Below are 25,163 nucleotides of genomic sequence, written 5' to 3' on the forward strand. Positions count from 1 at the left end.
TGATTTTGGAATTGAAAATTTTCGATTGATCGAGTTCATTAGATACCTTTTTGTATTGCATGAAAGTTATGTAAAAATATAAATTTATTAAAAGCTTCTTGGTGAATTTAATTATTTTTCTATTAATCGCTTTGAATTTTAATCGAAAAAGATAATAACAGGCAATTCTAAACCAAATGAAATTTATTTTAAAACTTACACCGCAGCACTTACCATTTGAAACTATCCGCGCTCAACGTTCCATCAACGAGCTTCCCTCATCAACGGCCAGATGTCAGCACCGGCCGACCTTCGGCCCGTGACCCGACCCGCGCGAACATTCAAACCGCTCTCGCGTCGAAATCGATTAGACGTCACGTGCAGTGTCAAGCTTTTTTCTCTCTTTCTCTCGCAGATAGAAGGCCGCTGTGTATATGCGGCTCACGCAGGGGTCGGCCGCGGATAAAAATAATAATGTCAGAAACTCGGGAATTGCCCGACTTATCGCGCGCGGACACGGCCGCTCGCAAACCGACGCTGATTCCCGGTGTCCCGCCTGTCGGGCTAAAAATGCCGGATAACCCTCTGCTCCACTATCGCGTTGAAAAGGTTAGAAAATTCGGTTTGTTGTTGTTGAATCCATTATACCTGATGCTTATCGTGATTCATATTAATCTACTTTTGTTGGGTTATATGCTAATAATTAAAAATAATCAGCTGAAATATTTCCGAGTAATCGATCTCCTACAACTCGTAGAAAATTAACCTACATTCCAATCCGTAATAAATTTCCTTACCAACCAATACATGCCAACTATGAGAAAAACGTACGACCGACTTATTTCCACGCAAAACCTGCACCTCTGCGCACCAAAGATCCGCAAACAAGAGGCTGCAGAAATATTGGAACGCGCGGCGGCGCAGCAGCAGCAGCGGCATCGAGCTAAGCGCATTCAATATCCTCAAAGACAGCAGAGCGAGTGCGGCCTGCTGCTGCATCCGGCTGAGAAGGCCTGCGTCGATAAAATGAGGCGGTTCGCCGAGAGCCTGCCAATTCACGGACTCCTTCCAGTGAGAGCTAGATTTATACGTATACAAACATACGCAATACGTATACTCGACAACTGCGCTGATTTAAATTCGGTTTTTCGCGTTTTTTTATAGCGCGGTGATAAAGGCCGCGATGAAACGTCGAGTAGAGAGCTTTTTTTTGTTTTCGCGCAATAGCTAGTGGGGTTTTATGGATTTAGCAGTAGTGGATTCGGATTGAATATAGTTGAGCGAACGGAAGCGTTTTATTGTATTCGGAGGATGAACGTGTGTTGTTTCGTCTAATAAAAATATTCTACGAGTATAATACCGTTTCGTTCAAAGGTTTCTGATATTTTTCGCTAAGCTCGCCAAACACTGTTTCTCCTAATCAGTAGGAATGGGAGCAGGCGATGCGCGAGTTCATCCCCCGATGGTTACGCGACAAGTTCTCGGCCATATTCGAGGCTCAAATGGACGAGGTGAAGCAGCGCTATCTCGAGCAGATACGCCAGACGAGCTTGCGCTGCCTCGTAAAGCTCGACGGTGCCAGCGATTGGCTGGACGATCCACCGTACAAGCTTCCCGGACGAACGGAAAACTACGAAAAGTTTTTGAAGAATCGTTGCTCTGTGGCGAGGAAGTACTACCTGGCGCATAAACTCATGAGGACCATCGTCGCCAGGGCTGCGACGAAGCTTCCCAGGCTGATTTGCGACTTCGGGAAGTACAGGGAGAAGGGATACCTGGACTTTTTGCAGTAAGATTTGGATTGAAAAGAAACGTGAAAAAATCGACGGTGAATCTTCTAACAAAACTCTTACCCATCAGATTCCTCGAGTTAGCCGAATCGGACATGAAACGCGGTACGCTGCGCATCGGCGCCTCGTACCACTCGGAGATCGCGAAGCTGATCTCGCGCGAGTCTCGCTGCGCTTCTCGCCGACCGCCCCCAGGCTTTTTCCGCTGCGCCGGAGGCCTCCTCTCGCTGCAGATCATCGATCGCATGCGCGAAACCGTCGAGCATCTGCTCGAGCTGCTTTCGGATCCGCTCAGATCACCGATGCTCGGGGTGAGTATGTGTATGGGCATGGCCGATTGTGAATATAATCGGTTTTAAAGAGGGGGTGAAGCTGTGGAGTGTGGGCATAGGGGGAGAAGTTTCAGCCGCTGGAGTATACTGAGTTATGGGTGTTTTATTGTTGTGGACCACCGGCTGTCCCGGTGTGATTTATCGGTTGACGGGTGTATACTGAGAAAGTTTTGGGGATGACGATGTTGTAGAGTAAGAAAATTCGAAACGGACTGTACATCGCGTTGTGGTGGGTATACGAGATAACGGATTCTATTGTGTGGTTATATTTTTGTACCTGCCTTTCGCAGCGATGACAAGTCGACTATCGTATAATTATAGTTTCAACGTCTGCTGTTACAAACATAATACGCGGAGAGCTTTTTATTTACAAAATGAAATATAAACAATCCTCATTGTCAGAGCGAAATAATTGGATTCGCTGCGGTATTTACAATAATAACCCCAACCGCCGCTTACAATTTCTCATAAATTTCAAATTTTGTTTTTCGTTTCATCGCATTATCGGCCATTTCTCCAGTAAAAGTATAATTGACATTCTCGTATAAACATTTCCCACATCGCCAAATATTTGCCACAGTGTATCCGAAAAATAACAAGAATATTACCTTTCAGCTGACCTTAAAATGTGAAAACAACGATCTCTTCGTCAGTCCGTTGATGCGCGAGATCCAGGCGACGTTCCACACATTCATAGACCGAGTGGCTCAATCGGCTCGTCAACTTCCCTCCCTCGAGTCCCTCACAAAAATTCAAGCCGACAAGGAGGACGTCGGTGCGGCGAAACTGCCCGACTGGTACCTCGACGAGTGTCATCAGCGGCTCACTCGTATCCTGGACGACGCGTTCGAACCGCTGGTGCGACACGTCGACGAGGTCAGGGAGAGGTTTCGGCCGGTTTACGATGTCCAGTCGCAGAAGAAACAGGTCGCGAGTGTCGTGGAAAATGAAGACTTTAACGTGTGTTTGAAAAAACTCGAGGAGTTTGGTCAGAACGTCGCTGCCGTGCATGGAATGGTATTTTTTCGTACTGATTGCATCATTCCTTGATTTAAAAAGGATAGAGAAACGATTATCATAAATTTCCTAAACAAACGTAGTCAACGCATAAAATCCTGTTATCCGTGTTTACGTTTATCCTTCGGATGCAGTTACGCGCCGGTAGAGAAAATAAATACAATACGAAACCCCCTGCGGCTAGTCAATTAGCTCGCGCGGATTTCTAACCGAGTAGCTCTGCCGCAATTTACTCGCTTTGCCAGCAATTCTGCTTACATTGGCAATTAATGTATACACGTATACATATCAGTTTCGATTTAGTCATCGTGTACAGGATCTACAAACTCGCTTTTGCGCAACATTATACAGCGCTTTGTGAATCAATATTATTACAGTGCAAATATTCTCTTTATCAAATTTCCTATTCGCATGGTATAGAAGAGACGTTGATTTTGACGAAACATTTTTGCAGACCGCGAACGAGTACTTTCCCAACTGTAAATTATACCAAGAGGAGGCGAAAAAAGGCCTGAAGCGCTACACGGATGAAGTCGGAAAGCTCATAATAAGCGAACTCGTCGTTAGACACAGGAATTTCAATCTCGGCATCTGCGCTGAATTCGAAGTCATCCGAGAAAAAGCACTTCGCATTCCCGAGGAAACTGAGGAATTGCTTGAGCTCGGTATTTATCGAATTTCATTCCTTGCGTAAATTAGCTTCTAATTTACTCACAGAGAGTGGTTGACACGCAGTTTAATTTTAAATATTATTAAACTACAATATGATAAACGAACGACTGGTTAAAACGCGGCACTTAAAATTCCACGGTAACAAAAGGTCGTTACATGCTTCACGCGTCGGCGACGATACTGGAAACTCTGCGGACAAAGATCAGCCAGTCACTGAGCATGATGGCGTCCCTTTTCGAGATGACATCGCTGAGTCGCGAACACATAGAGCTGAACAACGAGACCGTCAATTGGCTGCAGCAGCGCATCAAACCGATTTTGGAGAAAAACAGCGTGATGTACGAGCAGAAGAAGTTCGAGCTGGAGGAGAGGCTGCAAGCTCGAGTAGCTGCTTTGAACAAGCAGGTCGAGGATGCATTTCCAAGGTCACTAAACGTTTTGTCTAAATGAGTGGTTTTATTCGTTATCTAAATTGAATTAAAAAGGCGTCAAGCGATATACGCTGAAACTCGATCAGACTATCCATTTACCAATCAGACCAACGCAGTAAATCGAATAACTCTCTCCTGCATCTCAAACGAAATGACATCGAATTTCTAACCGCAGACTCGTGCTAATGGACGACATGGACGACGCTGGTCGCATAGCCGAGTACATCGAGTACATGCGGAAGTTCGCTCGTGATCTAGATCGAATGGCTGAACAAGTCGAGTGGATCAACAGAGAGGAACGGCTCTTTGAATTCCCCGAGACGACCTACCCGCGAATCGCTGAATTGAGAGACGTCGCGATCATGCCGTTTTACGGATTGATATACAGAGCTCACCAGTGGCAAAGGGATCTCGGTGTCTGGATGGATGGACCTTTCGAGTACTTGGACTCGAACGTCGTGGATAGCAAGACCACCGAGTACTTTCAGGACTTTTCCAAGACTAGCAAGGCTTTCAAGACGAAGATCAAGATGCAGGCCGCTATGAATTATCCCTATAGGTATGATCAGCATTTTTATGTGGTGAACTGTCGTTATTGTTCACTACTGATTTTATAACACCAGTTCGATTACTTCAGTTTCGGCGGTTCTGTAGACGACCCTGATCCCTATCAGCAACCAGCGCCGATGAAACTGTGCTACCAGCTGCTCGAGAACGTCAAATGGTTCAAAGTAGACAGCCCCCACGTTACTCTTGAATAAAGCGTCAAACATAACGAAACAACGCTAAAATAGAGTCTTTCCAGCACTGCGTCCCACTGGTCCTGTGCTTCTGCAACCCAGCACTTCGCCAGCGCCACTGGGACGAGATGAGCGCTATAGCCGGTTTCGACCTGACCCCGAACGCCGGAACGACTCTGCGAAAGATCATCCAGATGAATCTGACGGAGCACTTGGACCTGTACGCGCATTTCATTCTTATTTCTCTATAGCTGAGTGTCGCAAACTTTCGTCCATATAATACCACTCGAAACTTTACGTCGGAGATAAGATACGAGCAGATCAGCGTCGGAGCAACTAAGGAACTGGGGCTGCAACAGCTTCTCCAGAAGATGACGAGCGAGTGGGACGACGTGCATTTCACGACGATGGCTTTCAAAGACAGCCGAGTGAATATTCTCACGCAGCTGGACGACATTCAAGCTCTGCTCGAGGAGCACATTGTGAAGGTCCAGGCAATGCGAGGCTCCGCCTTCGTCAAGCCCATCGCCGACGAAGTCAAAGTTTTTTACGATCTTCTGCTGAGGATTCAAAAGACTCTCGATGAATGGGCTAAGGTTCGTAAAGTCTGGCGCTTTTTTTCCCTCGAAGGACTTCCCTTTATAGGGTGATTAAGACGGAATTTTTACGCGAGCACAGAGTTATGCTTAAATAATTTTACGTGGGTCGGATTATGCTGGTCTTGAGATCGTTTATTTTTACAGTCCTCCGATTTCATTTTAGTATCCCTTACGGTGATTTCTGCAAAATGAAATAACGTATTGTTATACAGATAATCTAATCCATACATATCCTCATATATACGCGAATGATTGTTATCAACAGGTGCAGGTACAATGGATGTATCTCCTGCCAATATTCTCAAGCAAAGACATCGTCGCCCAGCTCCCCGAGGAGGGCATTCTCTTCGTCGAGGTCGACGGAACTTTCCGCAAGGCTATGCAGGGTGTCACCAGGGAGCCGCGAGTTCGCGAGACCGCTGGTTCCGTAAGACGCTTCACACACGTCTCTCTCTCTCTCTCTCTCTCTCTCTCTCTCTCAGTGATGCAAACGTTTATAGTTCGCGCTCGCCCCCCTCGTTCCCTCCCGACGACCGTAAATTCGAATTCGAGTGGATCATAAAAGTTTTGGCTGTTCGGCTTTACGAGTTTGCAAACTCGGCTTCGCGTTTGTTTCGATTATATTGTACAGTGCAGTGGGTTTCGTGATTTGTTTTTTGAGAGTTTCGAACGACACTTTACATTTTTCAAATTTATACGATACAAAATAATAGAAAATATAAATCGAATGTTTTCAGTTAGGTCTGTACGAAGCGATGCGCGACGCGAACGAATTGATGGAGCGGGTGAACGAAGGCGTGGCGAATTATCTGGAGAAGAAGAGGCTGTGCTTCCCGCGATTCTTCTTTCTGAGCAACGACGACATGCTGGAGATACTGTCCGAAACAAAGGACCCGCTGCGGGTTCAGCCTCATTTGAAGAAGTGCTTCGAGGGCATCGCGAAACTCGGGTATTATTTTGTCTTCGCTTGGAACGATAAAAAAACTCGCCCCTTTAAATCTTCACCGCAATTATTCGGATTTTTATCTGCGTCCGCGGCTTTATTCGCGTCCATTCAAAAAGCCGTGTACGAGAATAATTAGACGTTCCAGAGAGTGATTTAATCTCTTTGCGGCTAAAATAGCATCGTTATAACCGTTATCGCGCTTTGCTCTTCATCGAAATAATTCTCTTCGCAGATTTAACGAGAAGCTCGAAATATACTCGATAATCAGCGACGACAAGGAGGAAATCATGATGCAAGAGGTGATATCTACCGAGGCGGCTCGGGGTTGCGTCGAGAAGTGGCTTGTTCAAGTAAGATTTTCTTCATAAAAATCCTAATATTACACGGCGAAATTGAACGTAAAAGCGCAGCCAGTGTATAGCTTGCAAAAGCCTCAGCGCGAACTACAGCATAAAACAAAAACACGAGTGCTATATTCCGAGGAAAATATGATACTTTGAGAAATACATAAAAATATCCCATTTTTCCAAAGACGGATCGTACTTTATCCACGAGCTTCTGAAGTACTGCTGATGTCTTTTTCCTTTGCGCTACACTTGCTTTGATGGAATATTAACGCACGGAAGCCCGAGGTACTTCAGCGACGCATAAGGCCTTTTTACGTGAAATTCAAAAGCTGCTGCGATCTTTATAAAGCAGACGATAATATTTCCGCGATATAGCGATCCGCTTAATTCATCGTCCCATTCATCTCCTGCGCTGCCCCAAAAATTCCTAGAATTCCCAATCAGAGCAAATAACGGAGCGCGGGCGAGTCATTATTCGCTCGAAAACGTACGACTGCAGCTAATCGAGCGCGAATCTCTTTGCGCGAAGTCCAGGTCGAGGAGGAGATGGTAGCTTCGATCCGCCATGAGATTCTCATGAGCTATCGCGATTACGAAGTCAACGAGCGCGTCGACTGGGTGAGAACGTGGCCGGGAATGGTCGTGCTTTGCGTCTCCCAGATCTACTGGAGCATCCAAGTGCAGAGCGCCCTCATGACGCACATGGAGTCGGCGATGGAGACGCTCTACCGGAAGCTCAGGAGGCAGATTATCGACGTCGTTAACCTCGTTAAAGGTACAGCGATTCGAATTCGATCGACTGGGAGATTGCACCGAAATTTTATTTTCGCCTCGAATGTTGTTATGTTCGAGGCAATGATTCATGTGTAAACTAATTTTTATCTATTGAGAAACGCTCTCGTTTCGAAATAATCATTGCGATGCTCGCGAGATTGAATGGCGCACTGAAGCAATGGACGACACATGTTTACACAGTTAAAAGATCGCAAAAAGTTGATACGTTTCTCCGTCTCTGCGCTTCGCTTGAATAGGTCAACTGTCGAGGCAGAACCGAACGACTTTAAACGCGCTAATCACGATAGACGTTCACGCGCAAGACGTCGTCAAGTCGCTCATCGACAAGAGGATCGTAAACGAAACGGACTTCGAGTGGCTCGCGCAGCTGCGGTATTACTGGGAGGATGACGTTATCGTCAGAATAATAAACGCCAGCGTTGCATACGCCTACGAATACTTGGGAAATTGTCCTCGGCTCGTTATAACTCCGTTAACCGACAGGTTCGTATTTTCAGGGATTATTATTTTGCAATCGCGAGAATATCTTTTTACGCTTCCTTTTTTTTAAATCTCATATTTGTATATACAAGAAATAACGTTTCACGACGATCGTAAAGTTGGAATTAGTTTACGAGCGATAAAACGTGTTTGCTCGCTGAAAAATGTTTAATAGCCTGGGATCCATTTGAGAAACACATCGTGTTTGTAGGATCAATGTTACATTTTTACTGATACGTATAAGTCTATAGTTCCTCGTATTCGTAACCGTTTTAAAATATTAAAATTACTGTATTTACGAAGCGTTCGAAGAAATTCATGATTAGCCGTCATAACTTACGTTTTATCGGGAAGTTCAATAAATACTACTCCGTAGATGCTATCGAACGCTGATCGGTGCCTACTCGCTGCATCTCAACGGAGCCCCGGAAGGTCCAGCCGGTACCGGAAAGACCGAGACCACGAAAGACTTAGCCCGCGCTCTAGCCGTACAGTGTGTCGTCTTCAACTGTTCTGAAGGACTGGACTACAAAAATATGGGCAAGTTTTTCAAGGGTCTCGCTTCTTGCGGAGCCTGGGCTTGCTTCGACGAGTTCAATCGAATCGAGCTCGAAGTACTGTCCGTCGTGGCCCAGCAGATACTCTGCATTGTTCAAGCTGTGCGAGCTAACGTGGAGACCTTCATATTCGAGGTCGGTTTCGAATTAATTTCGTCATTGACAGATGTAATGCGCCAGTGTATTTGTAGGGCACAGAGTTGAGGCTCAATCCAGCAGTCTACGTCTGCATCACCATGAATCCAGGCTATGCTGGTCGTTCGGAGCTTCCAGACAACTTGAAAGTCCTATTCCGTACAGTGGCCATGATGGTACCGGACTATGCGATGATAGGCGAGATCTTCCTCTACTCTTCGGGATTCGCTGATGCCAGAGCTTTGTCCGTCAAGATCGTCACGACGTACAAACTCTGCTCGGAGCAGCTGTCGTCCCAATTCCACTACGACTACGGTATGCGAGCTGTCAAGACGGTCTTGACAGCTGCGCAAAATATCAAGCTGAGATTGCCCGACGAAGACGAAACGATTCTTCTTTTGCGGTCGATCGTTGACGTCAATTTGCCCAAGTTTTTGGCGCACGATGTACCGCTGTTTCAGGGTATTATTTCTGATCTGTTCCCTGGAGTGAATCTGCCGTCGCCCAGTTACGAAGTTCTGTTGAGAGCTGTGAGCGAAGTGGCAAAAAAGAGGAATCTTCAGTGTACTGACGGATTCATTCTGAAGATCATACAGACTTACGAGATGATGATCGTTAGACATGGTTTCATGCTCGTTGGTGAACCGTGTGGAGGTAATTTCTTGATCATTTGATTCAATAGGATTTTAGTTTGAAAGTTTACGCGCGTTGATCAGGTAAAACGACAGTTCTTCACACGTTGGCCGATGCTCTGACTTTGATGCACGAGTGGAACGATGAGAACGGGGCGATAACTCGCTACATAACTATCAATCCCAAGTCAATTACCATGGGACAATTGTACGGACAGTTCGATCCAGTTTCATCCGAGTGGACGGATGGAGTGTGCGCTGTTTTCTTCAGAAAGTTCTGCAGCGAAGAATCAGCTGACAGGAAGTGGCTGATATTCGACGGTCCAGTAGACGCAGTCTGGATCGAAAATTTAAATACGGTTCTGGATGACAACAAAAAGTTGTGTCTCACTTCTGGCGAAGTCATGCAGATGTCCAATGTCATGTCAATGATCTTCGAGGTGATGGATCTACAGCAAGCGTCACCTGCTACTGTCTCTCGATGCGGCATGATCTACATCGAACCTCACGTTCTCGGTTGGATACCAACTGTCACATCTTGGGTGATCAGCGCTAATCCCGTTTGGAGAGAGAACCACGAAGCGGTTATAAATGCTATGATAGATTGGTTTTTCGAGATTTGTTTGGAGTTCACCAAGAGAAAGTGCAATATGACTCTGCACGCTGGTCAAATTAATCAAATCACTTCGACGCTGAATTTGATCGAGATGTTCATGAACGATGCTGTTGAAGAGAACGACCCAGAAGACATTGGCCAATACATAGATTACTGGCTGCAGGCTTCGTTTTTAACTGCTCTTGTTTGGGGTGTGGGAGGGACTTTGGATGCGAATTCACGGACAAATTTCAATGAGTTCATCACTACCTTATGGAGAAATGAAAACCCAGATTACCCTGTTCCAGCTGAACTGAATGATACGATATCTCTGCCCAGCGATGGTCTCATTCATGACAATTTTTACGTATTCAAAGGCAAAGGCACGTGGAAGTTCTTTGGTGAGGTAGTCCGGGCTGAGGCTATTGTCGAGACTCAGAGTATAGGGCAGATGCTGGTGCCAACCATTGATACAGTCAAGTATCAACACATATTTCTACGTCACATCAAGCACAAAAAGCGGTTCCTTCTCTTCGGCAAGACTGGAACTGGCAAGAGCTTTTACATTCAGGATATGATGATGAACAAACTGGGCGACGAAGCCTATTTACCCAATTTCATAACGTTCACGGCCAGAACGACTGCCGCTCAGACTCAAGAGCTCGTGATATCCAAGCTCTTCAAGAGAAGGAAAGGTCACTACGGTCCAGTAGGAAGTGCTCAGTGCGTGTGTTTCATCGATGACGTCAATATGCCGGCGAAAGAGGTGTACGGAGCTCAACCACCGATCGAGCTTCTGCGTCAGTTCTTCGATCACGAGCTATGGTACGATCTGAAGGAACCAGAGATGGTCAAGGTATACAACACGATGTTCATATGTGCGATGGCACCTCCTGGGGGTAGCAGACAGGATATCTATCCGCGTTTCCTGAGACATTTCAACCTCTACGAAATCAGTGAATTCTCCAACGATAGTATCTTTCGGATCTTCACCAATGTAGCGCTGGTTGGACTAAAGAGAAGGGGATTTGCTTCGGATGTCAGCACCACGGTAAATAGTATCGTGAACGCGACTATGTCGGTATTTGAAGGAGCTAGAGCCGAACTTCGGCCTACACCAGCCAAGTCACACTATCTGTTCAACCTTCGCGACTTTGCCCGCGTTATAACCGGATGCGCTATGATTAGGAAAGAGTCAGCTGAAACTCGTGACAAGTTCGTCCGTCTCTGGACTCACGAGATCTTGCGTGTGTTTGGTGATCGTTTGATCGACTCAGACGATTCCAAGTGGTTGTTTGTCAAGATAAAAGACACCGTTGACAAAGTATTGAAGGAATCTTTCGATGGAATTTTCGGAGATTTGCCAAAGTATGACGGTAAAATTACGGAAGACAGCCTTCAGCATTTGATTTTCGGTAAATTTATGGACACGGACGCCCTCGGGGATGATAGAAAGTACGAGGAAATCGCTTCTATGGAGCAGTACCACGAAGTCGCGAGTCTTTGCTTAGAAGAGTACAACACTACTCACAAGAATAAAATGGACATCGTCCTCTTCCGTTATGCCCTCGAGCATCTCGCCAGGATTTGCAGGATTCTAGCTATTCCTTGTGGAAGTCTTCTGATGGTTGGAGTTGGAGGATCTGGAAGGCAGTCGCTCACCAAACTGGCTGCTGAGATGACCGGATGTGGATTATTCCAACCGGAAATCGGCAGCGCTTACGGTATCAACGAGTGGAGAGACGATATTAAGAAGGTTTTGAAGATCGCTGGAGGAGGTGGAAAAGATACGGTGTTCCTTCTGACTGAAGGTCAAATCAAGGAAGAGGCTTTTCTGGGAGATATAGACGGTCTCCTCAATTCTGGCGAGGTTCCTAACCTGTTCAACGTCGAGGAGAGACAGGAGGTAATCGAACTGACAAGACTTGCCGCTCAAGGTGGCAACAGAAATCTGGACATCTCTGTGCTTTCCATTCTGAGATTCTTCGTCAATCGCTGTAAAGAAAAATTGCACGTGATGATGTGCTTCAGTCCCATAGGCGAGTCCTTTAGGACACGTCTAAGAATGTATCCCAGTTTGGTGAACTGCTGTACCATAGACTGGTTCCAAGTCTGGCCAGAAGATGCACTGGAGCAGGTGGCGTTACGTAGCACGACGAACATCGACGTCGATGAAGATGTCAAGGTGAACGCTGTGGTAACTTGCAAGTATTTCCACACCTGCGCCAAGGAGATAAGCGAGAGGTTCTATGAGACCGTCGGCAGGAAGACTTACGTAACTTCTGCCGCGTTTTTGGATCTGATAAGAGCTTTTGGAGAACTCATGAAGGAGAAGCAGGAGGAAGTGACACTGGCTAGGTACATACATCTTTTGTTCTTAATTCATCACGATCGCAAGTGATAACAATGATTTTTCGTTGATAGAGAGCGTTACATCGGTGGGCTCGATAAGCTCGAGTTCGCTGCTCAGGAGGTCACGAAGATGAAGGCGACTCTCACGTCACTTCAACCTCAGCTGGAGAAATCAGCCAAACTCACGGCTGAGACGATGAAAAAGATCGAAAGCGAGAATATATCCGTCGAGAAAGCTACGAAAATAGTAAAGAAGGAAGAAGACGCCGCGAACAAACAGGCAGAGGTTGCCGGGGCATTGAAAGCCGAATGCGAAGCTGACTTGGCCGAAGCTCTGCCAGTCCTCGAAGAGGCTCTCGGTAATTAAAAAAAAGGAACAGTTCACTCTTTTTTTTATAAAAAAATGTTCTCACGAATAAAAATTGTAGCTGCTCTAAATACGCTGAAGCCGGCAGACATAACTATGGTAAAATCTATGAAGAATCCACCGGAAGGCGTAAAGCTCGTTATGGCTGCCGTTTGTGTCATGATGAATGTTCCGCCCGATCGCGTCAACGACCCGACGACGGGCAGAAAGATTTTGGATTACTGGGGCCCGAGCAAGCGCATCCTCAGCGATATGAAGTTTCTTGATTACCTCAGGGATTATGATAAGGATAATATCCCCGTTAATATAATGCAGGTAGAGTGGCACAGCCAGCGCGCTCCAATTAACTACTCCAATTACTTACTCCAGTTTCCCGATACCCATCTCTTTCTGCTTTATTATTAAAACGCAATTCTATAAAAATGAAGCGAAATTTTCAGAAAACTTTATTCAAAGTAAACTACGCTTTTTTTCGATGAAATCTTACATTCAAAGTACTCTTGTGACGAGTTTGAGCCCTAATCTCCATAATCAAGCTTGCATTATCGATCTGTTAATTTTCAGACGATAAAGAAGGTCTACCTAACTGACAAAAACTTCGAGCCATCAAAAGTAGCGAAGGCCTCGCAAGCAGCGGAAGGTCTATGCAAATGGGTTCGCGCAATGGTGCTGTACGACCGGGTGATCAAGATAGTGGCGCCGAAGAAGGCGAAGCTCGCCGAGGCCGAGCTGAGCTACGAGGCGACGATGAATTTCCTGAAGGAAAAGCGCGAGATGCTCGCCGAGCTGAACGAAAGACTGGCGGCGCTGAACGAGCAACTAGCCGAGACTCTCGAGAGAAAAATCGATCTCGAGAGCCAGGTGACACTCTGCAGGAACAAGCTAATTCGAGCTGAGAAGCTGATAAGGTAAAGGTCGGTGCGACCGTCGCGCGTTCCTCTTTCATTATATAGAGGCGCGTCTTTTCCAGACATCGTCAGCGAGGAGCTCGCTTAGAATTTTTAATTATCGTGTTTATTATTCAGAGAGGCTCTAATGGATTCACTCGTTATATTAGCATGAAACGAATATGACTGTATCTTGTAGCCTACTTTGCCCGAGTTTCGGGGTCGGTTTTAAGCTGCATTATGCATTACGTGCGGTGCGAATTTTCTATTTTCCGGCAGCTTTACTATTTACGAGTTTGAATAAGGCCTGTTTGGGAGAATTAGACCAAGAGTAAAATTCAAATTATTTCAGCGGTTTGGGTGGCGAAAAGACGCGCTGGACGCAGTGCGCCGAGAACCTTCAACGTTCCTACGACTCACTCCCTGGCGACGTTCTCATCTCTTGCGGGATGATCGCCTACCTAGGTCCCTACACGAGTTCCTACCGCCTCGAGAGTCTCTCCAAGTGGACGTCCTACGTCGCCAGCCTCAAAATCCCCTTGTCTTCGGACTACAGCTTCGTTGGGGTCCTTGGCTCCGAGATAAAGATCAACTCCTGGAACATCTACGGTCTGCCGAGAGACTCCTTCTCGACCGAGAACGCCATCATCATGGACAACACCAAGCGCTGGAGTCTGTTTATCGATCCGCAGAGTCAGGCCAACAAGTGGATCCGAAGCATGGAGAAGCTCAACGAACTCGAGATCGTCAAACTCACCGACGCCAATTACATGGGGATCGTCGAGCAGTGCATCGAATTTGGTGAGAAGCTGTGGTTCATTTTCATCACGACTGAAACTTCACGATGGAATCGCGCTTCGCAGGTAAGCCGGTGCTGATTGAGAACGTAGGCGAAGACCTGGACGCGCCATTGGATCCGATACTGGCGAAGAACATCTACAAGGTGGCGGGGGCTTGGTACATAACGTTGGGTGAAAAGTCCGTGGAGTACAGTCTGCGCTTCCGGCTCTACATCACCACGAAGCTACGCAATCCTCACTACTTGCCGGAGGTCTTCAACAAGGTTACCTTGATAAATTTCGCCCTGACAATCGATGGCCTCGAGGATCAGCTGTTGGGTATCGTCGTCGCGAAGGAGAGACCGGATCTGCAGGAGAAACGCGAGTATTTGATCGTTCAAGGGGCTGCCAATAAAAAGGCGCTTAAGCAGGTTTGAAATTTTTTTATTTCTAATTTTCGCCGCATTCATGGAGTTGATTGAAATATCGCTCCGGGAAAGGAAATTCGATGCTCAATTAACAATCCCTTGATTGAGTTCCATTGAAATGCGTGAAATATCACGAAAAGACATCAGTAATTGAGTTTTTATTGAATCGAATATTGCTTTCCGAGTATCGACGTTTTGCACACTACACTACCCGATATATTGTAATAAAAAAAAATCACCGAGTCCATGGCTATCGGACACATACAAAAAAATACACGTAAAAACGATCCCAGGTAGAAGACGACATCCTCCGAACCCTGTCCGTCTCCGGCGCGAGCATCCTCGAGGACGAGGAGGCCATTGAAATATTGGACTCCTCGAAGCTCCTCTCGACCGATATAATGCGCAAGCAAGAGTCGGCCAAAGAAACCGAGTCGAAAATCGAGGCTTTCCGTCAGAGCTACCGTCCCTTAGCGAAGCACAGCTCTTGCCTGTACTACACAGTGACGGACCTGCCCAACATCGACCCGATGTATCAGTACTCGCTCGGCTGGTTCATCAATCTCTACGTCCTGTCGATCGAGGCGGCGAATAAGAGCAACGTACTCGAGCGCCGGCTTGGCTTCCTTCGCGAGACCTTCACTTACAATCTCTATCAGAACGTCTGTCGATCGCTTTTCGAGAAGGATAAGGTTAAAGGCTTGGATTATTTATCGATGCGCGCAAGGTGAAGGTTTTATCGAGGGCTTGGCTCTTGTGCTTTTATCGGAGGAGGTTTATGTATAGGGAAGGGAGAAGTGATTGCGTTGATGCGGGGAGGCTGTAGTCGTTATCTTCGCTGTCGTGAAATTTATCTATGCATAAAGATTTATGGATTTTCTCTGAACACGCGGTTGCGCGATGTTGATTATTTTGGGGGGAGAATACGGGAAGCGTTTGATTAGTTCGTAATTATTACAGGGTTAATTATTTATACATCTCTCTACCAATTCTACTACTATGAAGTATACAGGGTGGGCCATTTTAATCAAACCAGTCTAATAACTCCTAACTTAAGCCATGAACAGAAAAATTGTTCAGATGAAAGTTGTCCAGGATCAAGGGGGACATCTTTTTGTGCAATTAGTTTTGACCTTCCTAGTGAGAGGCAAGGGGACTCACGATAAACAAGCACCCCAGTGAGAGGCAAGGGGACTCACGATAAACAAGTACCCCAAAGGGAACATAATCCTAATACGTCTACGTCGTTGTTCCTAGGTAGCGCTGAAATTAGGGAATTATTTTGTTTTCAAGGTAAATATTTTCATGGTCATTGTCACATTGGGTTTGAATATTCATCATAAAAGTACATTAACTACGATTATTCTATCAGAAAATGCGATTAAATAGCAATTACAGTATTTCTTAACATTTGAGCTTGAAATGACCTTGTGAAGGTCATGAAAAAAATTTTGAAATACCGTTTCGAACGTAAAATTTCCTGTTCTTCCCGAATCTGCTATCAAAAATAGGGGTTCCTATTTAAAAAAAAATTGACCTTCAAATGACCTTGAAATTTGAGTTCAAGGTCAAAACTAATTGCACAAAAAGATGTCCCCCTTGATCCTGGACAACTTTCATCTGAACAATTTTTCTGTTCATGGCTTAATTTAGGAGTTATTAGACTGGTTTGATTAAAATGGCCCACCCTGTATAACTATATCGATTCATTGATTATTAGCAGGCCATAAGTCAATATTCGTATCGTGTGTGAATGTCGGAGGCAGATTTAATTTTCAAAAACAAAACCGATAATCTGCTTCCCTAACTCAATAACTTTCTTTATCAAATTTTAAAAACCTTCCGTCATTCCAAAATTCAATTCTCTGGTCCTCCCTCCAGGTCCTCTACTCGTTCATCCTGTGCACGACGATTCAGCAAGCGAGTGGGGATCTTTCTCGGGACGCGATGAGCTTCTTCCTGTCTGGTGGCCTGGTCCTGCAGTCCTCCTCGGCTCCGAATCCGGCGCCCGACTGGCTTGCCGAGAAGTCTTGGGAAGAGATAAAGCGCTCGGCTAATTTGCGCCCCTTCGCCAGACTTGCCCAGGACTTTGATGCGGCTAGATGGAAGACCTTCTACGACCACGTTAATCCCGAGGAGGCGAGCTTGCCGCAACCGTGGGAGCGTGAGCTCACGGATTTTCAGAAGCTCATTGTTATGAGGATGATTAGACCTGATAAAGTCATTCCCAAGGTAATTGCTTTTATTCCTTCTTCAAACGATCGCGTATATGAATGGCTTGTGTGTGTGTGTGTGTGTGTGTGTGGGGATGACTAGGCTAAAGTTGCCTGGAAATTGGGTCGTTAATTAAGTATTAGCCTGTGATTAACTATTATGCCCTCAATAGTCGTGAAAGTATATTTTATGTACAAATCAGTAAATTGTCAACACCGATACAAACAATCAATTAACGCTTCCAAATGCAAATAACTTCCGCAATCACCATTCCAATACAAACCTTGAATAATCGAGCGACAACTAATAACAATCAACCGCGTTATTTCCGGTCAGGTCCTCCAGTACGTGCGCAAATCGATGGACGCCCGCTTCGTGTCGCCACCGTCTTTCGACATCTCGCGCTCCTACGCCGACTCCAACTGTCTCGTTCCTCTGATCTTCATCCTGTCGCCGGGTTCCGATCCGATGGCAGCTCTGGCCAAGTTCGCCGAGCAGTCGGACTACTCGTCCCGATTTTTCTCAATATCTCTGGGTCAGGGTCAAGGACCCATAGCGCAAGGTCTCATCAGAAAAGCTCAGGAGGATGGTTGCTGGGTCTGCCTGCAGAATTGCCATCTGGCAGTTTCTTGGATGCCGGAGCTGGAGAAGATCTGCGAGGGTCTGGATCTGACCAATACATCCATCAATTTCCGACTCTGGCTGACGAGCTATCCGTCCGACAAGTTCCCTATCGCTGTTCTGCAGAAAGGGGTCAAGGTGCGAGGAATAGATGTTTCATTATTTTTTTATTTTTCGTTTCAAAATTGCTACTTTAGTTACTATGAAGAATTGTGAAACTCGTTCGAGTAGAAGCTAAAGAAAAATGACAAATCCCACGTCTTAAGATGACAAACGAGCCACCGAGTGGACTCAGGCAGAACCTCATGAGATCGTACACTTCGGAGCCGGTCAAGGATCCGGACTTCTTCAGCGGCTGCCCCGGCAAGGAGCGAACTTTTACGAGGCTGCTTTATGGACTTTGCTTCTTCCACGCCGTCGTCCAAGAAAGACGAAATTACGGCTCGCAGGGATGGAATATACAATACGGTTAATAACAATGCTTTATTGTCGCAGCATGAAAAAAATGCCCTATAATATCATACAATGTATTCCCAAGCGGAGCGATATGAGGACACGAAGAGCGCTTCAACGCCCTCGGTTTATTATTCAGCCCGGATAAATCGCTCGAAAACAGCGAAAACAGAGTCCTCGGAACAACTCGAAATCGATTTCGACTGCCATTACTCTCCCGACTCGAAAAAGCTTTCTCTCGCTTTATACCGCGAGGGCGAAACCGTCTCCAGAATCTAGCTCACTTCGAGAGACGCTTTAAAGCTCGATTCTATCCATCCTAATACCCGATAAAAAAAGCTCGTTCGGCTTGTAACAAAAAAGAAACAACTTCTTCTCTCCAGGCTTCAACGAGTCGGATTTCCAGATCTCAGCGCAGCAGCTGCAGATCTTCGTGAACGAGTACGAGGATGTCCCGTTCAAGGCCATCCTCTACCTGACCGGCGAGTGTAATTACGGAGGTCGAGTGACCGACGACCGCGACCGTCGCTGCCTGAACACGATCCTGCGCGACTTTTACAACGCCGAGGTTATTAGAAGCCAGGATTACAGCTTCGCCGGAGAGGCGCTCGAGTATACTCTGCCGAAAAAGTGAGTGTGCGCGTGTGTGTGTGCGAGTTGAGGAGCTCCTATCTCGGAGCTTTTGACCTGCGGTGCAGGGCTAATTTGAGGCTGTAAGTTTTGACCATTGAAGAGTTTTATTACGGTTTATTGTCGAAGTTTTCGAAGGATTTTATCGGCGGAATTTTTATGCATGGTTCGTATTCGTCTTGAAGAAATGACTGTTAAAGCGAAGTTTCATCCGTGTTCTACCATCGGTTAAATATTTCGCTCACTCCTAAAGGTTCGCTTTTGTTTGGTTGAAATCAAACGCGGAATCAAAGAGGGGCTCTCCCGATAATTCACCGATTAAATCAGTATAGTGAAAAAAGCTCCAAGCCCCGATCATCAAAAATCAATACCACTGCCCCTCCCCTCCACTCTCTCTCTCTCTCTCTCTCTCTCTCTCTCTCTCTCTCTCTCGCAAGCTTCGAGCCTGCTAAAAGCGAACCTTCAGAATTTAAAACTCACCCTCAAAAAGCTCGCGGAATATCGATCAGTGTTTAGGAATCTCTAGCGAAGCGAGATAACGCAGAATAAAAACGCTCGGCTTGCAGATGCGAGTACCGTGATTACATAAAGCAGATAGATTCGATCTCGGCGCAGCCGTCGCCCGAGGTGCTGGGCCTGAACGTGAACGCTGGCATCACGCGCGACCTCGACATCTCCAAGACCTTCTTCGATTCGCTGGCTCGCATGCAGGTATACATACAAGTATATGCGTGTGTGTATGTGTAGCATATTCAAGCGCCTGTGTATCAGAGAGTGCAAATAGAAGTAGCGAACTTGTCAATGGCACGCGTGTACAGAGTGTGAGAATTAATGATGAGCGAGGTAGAAGTCGAGCCTCGGATTCGTCGGTATTATTGCTTTTATGACGTGTGGGCTTGTGACAAATGAAGCTTTACAGTCTGCGATGTGTGTATGTACAGTGCTTTGAAGCATTGATTAATATCTGGGAAGGTGTTTGGCAATTACGATTGCAAATATTTCAGAGGCTTTGGTATAGGCTTGAAGTTTGTTAGATTGAGTTAAGTTTAGTTAGGAAAGTGTACTGGTTGGCTTTACGTGTATTAATAAGCGGTTATACGACGTTTCATCTAACGCATTAAATTAAATTGAATTATGGAAGGAGCAAAGGGCTTTGATCTAAGCAAAAGTCACTTTTAACTAACCCGTTACTAAACGTAACTAAAGCAAAAAGCTCTTTTACTCCTATTCTAATTACACGCCCGTTGCAAAAAGACAGCTTATCAACAGTCTTTTTCTGGTGTAGTGTAATATTGTAAATATCAAAGAAGATTATAGCTATATAATCATAACAATCACAATAAAAAAATAATCCAAAATTTTGTTTTTATCTTTTAAAACAATCAGGGTGGCGCAAGCATAGGCGACGCCAGTCGTCAGGACGAGCTTCTTCTGGCCATGAAGCGTGACATCTACGATCGTCTTCCCGAGCTGTTCGACATCGAGGAAGCGCAAAAGTTGCATCCAGCTTCCTACGCCGAATCCATGAACACGGTGCTCATACAGGAGATGGAGCGCTACAACGTACTGCTCAGGGAGATGAGGGTATCGATGACGATGCTGGAGAAAGCTGTCAAGGGTCTGATCGTCATGACACCCGATCTTGAGGTGAGCGTTTAGACTAATTTATTAAAAATAAGCGCTTTAAAAGAAACTCTATCCAGCCTATACCGATAAACGTTTGGATCCACTAAGTCCTGTAATCACGTACAATTTTGCAACTTTAAAGTTGTGCAATTAGTTCGCCAAACGAGTGTAGTTTCGTATCGGAAATTTTCCTCTCTCGTTTCATCGCAGCAGTTTCCGCGAACTGTATCTTTTTTCAATTTGAGCGGAAATGTATTTGCGTAACTTTTAATTGGCTTCATTTCAAAGCCCGCACAAATTAATTTTGCAGAATGTTTGAAACATGCGCCCACCTATACGACATGGAAATAATGAAAGAACGACCCAGTTGAAAAAACTTTCAAATATTTAGCGGAAGCACAAGCTCCCGATCCATCTCTTGATTAAAATCGTTCAGAGCACGATTATCCAGTATAATAACGATTTAAAATTGTACCAAAAATAATTGTAATCCCAATTTCGTAGACACTATCCGCTCACATGCTCAGCGGCAATATTCCACCTTCGTGGCGTTGGGCAAGTGCCTATCCTAGCCTCAAACCGTTGGCCAGTTTCGTCAACGACTTCCTCGAGAGGCTTGCCTTTTTCAGCGACTGGCTGTACAACGGAAAACCTCCGACGTTCTGGATCTCCGGATTTTCCTTCGTTCACGCGTTCCTCACCGGTGCTGCGCAGAATTACGCGAGGAAATACAAGATATCCATTGATTTGATCGACTTTGACTTTGAGGTGGGTTGATTCGTGGTTTTTATTTTATTAAAATAAGTTAGCGAGTCTTGTGCTTCGCAGCGAATGATTTGTATTATATTTTGAATCATGTTACTTTTGAAACTTTATCGTTCGATGTTGCTGAATATCTACTGGAATGGAAAAGCCTGCATGTTTCTTTCCGCGCACTGAGCCATATTTCTCTTTGTCTCTGTGCTTTCTTTTTCGAAAATTTTTCATTTGCCATAGGAATTCTTTTCCCTGTAGCGAGCTCTTTACATTTTAAATTTATAGATATTCTCTGTATGACGAAATATTAAGCAGCAAGAATGTTGAAGTATTATGTATTGTTTAATATTAATAAAACTTCGAACTGACTGATTATTTCATGCATTTTTTGCGTAAATGTTTTCTTTTTCAAAACTTACGCGTCAGCAACAACGCGTAATATTCCAAAAAAAAACGAGGTCACGCAAACACGCGCCATACCCCAAACATTTTGAATCCCACGTCCTTCGCCCATCTATAATCGAAATCCTCCCTTATTCACGCTACCAGGTTCTCTCGGTTTACGAAACGAGCTCACCTCCGGAGGACGGGGTGTACGTGCGCGGCATGTACCTGAGCGGAGCTCGTTGGGACTTGGCCAGCCGCCGACTTGCCGAGGCTCGACCCAAGCTCCTTCACGAGCCGGTACCGTTGGTCTGGTTGAAGCCGCGACCTCGAGCTGAAATCGAACCGCGAGGCCGATACCTCTGTCCACTCTACATCACTTCCGAGCGTTTTGGTACCCTCAAGACCACCGGACATTCCACCAACTACGTCCTCTCGGTGATGCTCGATACCGACAGGCCCGTTAGTCACTGGATCAAAAGGGGAGTCGCCCTCCTCTGTCAGCTCGACGACTGAGAATTTTCAAGCGATGATATGCTTACATTTTTTAATCTACGTTATAAAAAATTGTACTTTAAACGCCCTGTGGTACAAGAGTCTGTTTTGCAAGGTAATAAAGGTTTATGCATAAAAATTATGAATATAATGAGACGTATGAAAATTGAAGAAAGCTTTTAGCGTAAGTGGCATTTTTCATTTTACATGGCTCTTCGAAAGCCATTTTGAATTATGAACGATGGGAGGGTTCGCAAAATGTCTGGTACGGTTTTTTTGAGAACATCATATTTTTTTTAAGAGAATGAAATCGAATACTTTTTACTATGTAAAACAATTAATTAATGCACCTATTATAATGCCATATTACCGGGTGCAAAATCGTAACCAATTATTGCTGGAATATGTTTCAAATCGCAAATTTATAATTACCATCATAATATTGGAGACTGCGATGCAGATACAGGAAGCTTTATTATGATAAACTCGTCGTGACTAATAAAACGAGCTCCAATTTTACGGAACGCTACTCTCGATATGATGTTTAAACTATAAACACACTCAAATTTATAACCCCTCGTCGGAATCGCACCACGGGAACAAGTCGAAGCGTCGACGTCTAATTATAAAGCTTTACGAGCTTTCGCATTACCGCCGTGAGCTTTATTTCCGTAATATCCGTAGACACGCCGGCGGCTACTTCAAAAAAAAAAAAAAAAAACTAACGAATCGCGACAAACTAATTGATATTGGAAGGCCACAGACGTATTTACTTTATTAGGCACGAGAGATTCACAGCGACGTATACAGGCTCCTCCTTTTTTCCGCCAATCTCGCTGGAACTTTTCCAAAACGAGTATATTATGCTTAAAATTGCCAATTCCCAAGACGCACGCTAGAAAGGATTACACTTTTGGCACAGTTTGCGATACACGTATTATGCGGGCATTTTATTGGGTCCCTGAACTTGTACCTGAGATACCTGAGAATATATTATCGTCTAATCCCGCACGTGTGAATATTTGTCATCTCGATGAGAATTTGTCGCTGTTTTGCAACTATACCGACTTACTCTCGCGGCGGAGGAAGTAAGTTAACTGAATGAATAGCGATGTGGTCGTAGATCAGGAGCTGGACGAAAGTACATAGTGCCCGCGCGCGAAAATGCAAAAATACAGCGATTATTTATCATATAATGCCGGCACGGCCTTCGATTTATTTCCAATTGCCGCGTGTGTTTAGAAACAACGCGGAGAGCGTGTAAAAATAAAAAGAGAGCGAAACTTTCGCTGCTATAAGTGAGCTTGACGCGTTTTATAATTAGACGGCAATATTTATATAAGTCGTCCTTAGCCTTGGAAAGTGTGACAACGCTTCTTTTGCACTGGAGTTGCAGTCGGATTTCTTTTTCGGTAATCCGCGAAGACAATCTTCTGCCACCGCGAAGATGTCGAAGATTCAGTTTACGTCGAGCTGTGATGGGATTTCTCCCCTGATTACGATTCATTTTTTTTCTCAGGATTGAATAATTCAGTTGCAATTTTGTTGTAAATTTCCTTCGATACGCGGCTGTTATTGAATGGAAACGCGTATACATTGATCTGGGTATTTTCGCAGTTGCTCGCGTTTTTTACCGAAGTCGTTCCGAGATCCTCGTTGTTATTCGAGCATCAGAGAGTTTGCTGTTATATGCTCTGTTCCTGAGGTGAAATGACGAATCCATATTAGAGCGACGATGTAGCTGCATTTCGTAATGGACATTACGTCGTTCGATTATACATCAAACTAGAAACTATTCCCTTTCGATATCAATCAGAATCATCTGAGTTACTTCAAAGACACATCGATCGATTGATTAAGCAACGAGATTTTCCACCCCCTGATACACGAATCGCCAGCAAAGCCAAAAACCGAAAAACCTCAAATCTCATCGAAATTATTCGACAAACAAGCAATTAGCAAACTCGCAGCGACACGCAGGCGTTTCCGCAATTACTTTTTCGCCCTCGCATAAAACATGCATCGCAAGACTTGCCCTGTCAGCATTACCTCCGCAGCGGCTCCACCTCCTTACTGGTCTCGTCTCTACACACACCGCTCATTACGCTAATTAACCGAAGCGAAAAAAGCCCGTAATATACCTGGGGCACCGGACTCGTCGTTCCCGGCACTGAGGATGCGCGCCACTGGACACGCGCAGGCGCATTAATTATTATGCCGCTTCCACCAGTGCCCCGGCGATCAGCGTTTGCCCGCGAGGGTGTGCATGTGTGTGTGTGCATACGCTGCTACTGGCTCGAGGGTAAATAATGGAGTGGCTTTTTGAAATGAGAGAGAGAGAGAGAGAGAGAGAGAGAGAGAGAGAGAGAGAGAGAGAGAGAGAGAAAGATGAAGCTGCTGGTATAGTACATGAGCGAGCTTTGGCCGATTTGAAGTTTGCCGGGGATCGTTGGTTAATTTTGGATGTTATCGGAGATGAAGTGCGCTTTTGGATTTCGAGGGGGCTGGTTACAGTAGAGGAATCCTGCTTTACGTTTTTAAATGAAAAAAGTTCTAATTCTTTTACTCTCTAGTTTGATAACTGTAATATAAAATCAGTATTGTTCAAGAATTCAAATTCGAATATGATCGAGAAATTCTCGCGAAACAGTGTACTTAATTACGTTTCAATGTGACGATCAATCTGCGATTAAATTCATGAAATTCGCTTTCAAAGTATAAATTCTGCAAAACACCACCACGCGCAAAATCTGACCCCAGAGTATGAAAATCCAGTAAAAGACTTCAAAACGCTGCCGCTATACATACAACCTTTGAAATGCAAACCGCTTTGGTATATAAATCACTCCAAAATGAAAACTGCTCCGAAAATGTCAACGGCTCCGAAATGAAATACGACGGGCGACAAAAACTGATTTCAGAATTAAAGCGAGCACAAGGTCCAAATTTCAAAACCACCACCAAATACACCCCTAAAAACAAAGACTGCTCAGCAAAAAAAAAAAAAAAAATCCCGTCTACCTCCGCTCGGTACACAGCATCGTAAAAGCGGCATAACACCGGGCTCCCTCTCCCAGCAGCTCGCGACACCAGCCCAGCTCGTTTGAGCTCCACTGGAGTCAGT

The 25,163-nt window shown here is 45.2% G+C and overlaps 1 protein-coding gene across 5 annotated transcripts; it reads left to right on the forward strand.

Annotated features, from left to right (window-relative positions):
* Positions 1-440: 440 nt before the first annotated feature.
* On the forward strand, positions 441-22,190 carry LOC100118624 (dynein heavy chain 12, axonemal). 5 transcript variants are annotated; one of them, XM_031928981.1, is made up of 33 exons: positions 441-588; positions 856-1,050; positions 1,407-1,768; positions 1,840-2,080; positions 2,717-3,118; positions 3,573-3,783; positions 3,939-4,215; positions 4,397-4,780; positions 4,859-4,952; positions 5,027-5,181; positions 5,272-5,557; positions 5,826-5,987; positions 6,298-6,509; positions 6,739-6,856; positions 7,388-7,628; positions 7,885-8,131; positions 8,505-8,820; positions 8,877-9,474; positions 9,537-12,405; positions 12,472-12,758; positions 12,828-13,081; positions 13,331-13,674; positions 14,006-14,454; positions 14,517-14,863; positions 15,154-15,552; positions 16,742-17,092; positions 17,411-17,833; positions 17,962-18,163; positions 18,532-18,778; positions 19,345-19,489; positions 20,165-20,425; positions 20,909-21,172; positions 21,710-22,190. In XM_031928981.1, exons 1-33 carry the CDS (start codon positions 454-456, stop codon positions 22,058-22,060), a joined length of 11,829 nt encoding a protein of 3,942 aa, XP_031784841.1. In that variant the 5' UTR covers positions 441-453; the 3' UTR covers positions 22,061-22,190. The 5 variants fall into 5 exon arrangements, 4 of the variants coding, with proteins under 4 accessions (XP_031784841.1, XP_031784842.1, XP_031784844.1 ...); XR_004344887.1 differs by lacking the exon at positions 19,345-19,489; XM_031928982.1 differs by lacking the exon at positions 15,154-15,552.
* The last annotated feature ends 2,973 nt before the right edge of the window (positions 22,191-25,163 follow it).

The sequence above is a fragment of the Nasonia vitripennis genome, chromosome 4 (assembly GCF_009193385.2).
Source record: "Nasonia vitripennis strain AsymCx chromosome 4, Nvit_psr_1.1, whole genome shotgun sequence".
Lineage (NCBI taxonomy): Eukaryota > Metazoa > Arthropoda > Insecta > Hymenoptera > Pteromalidae > Nasonia > Nasonia vitripennis.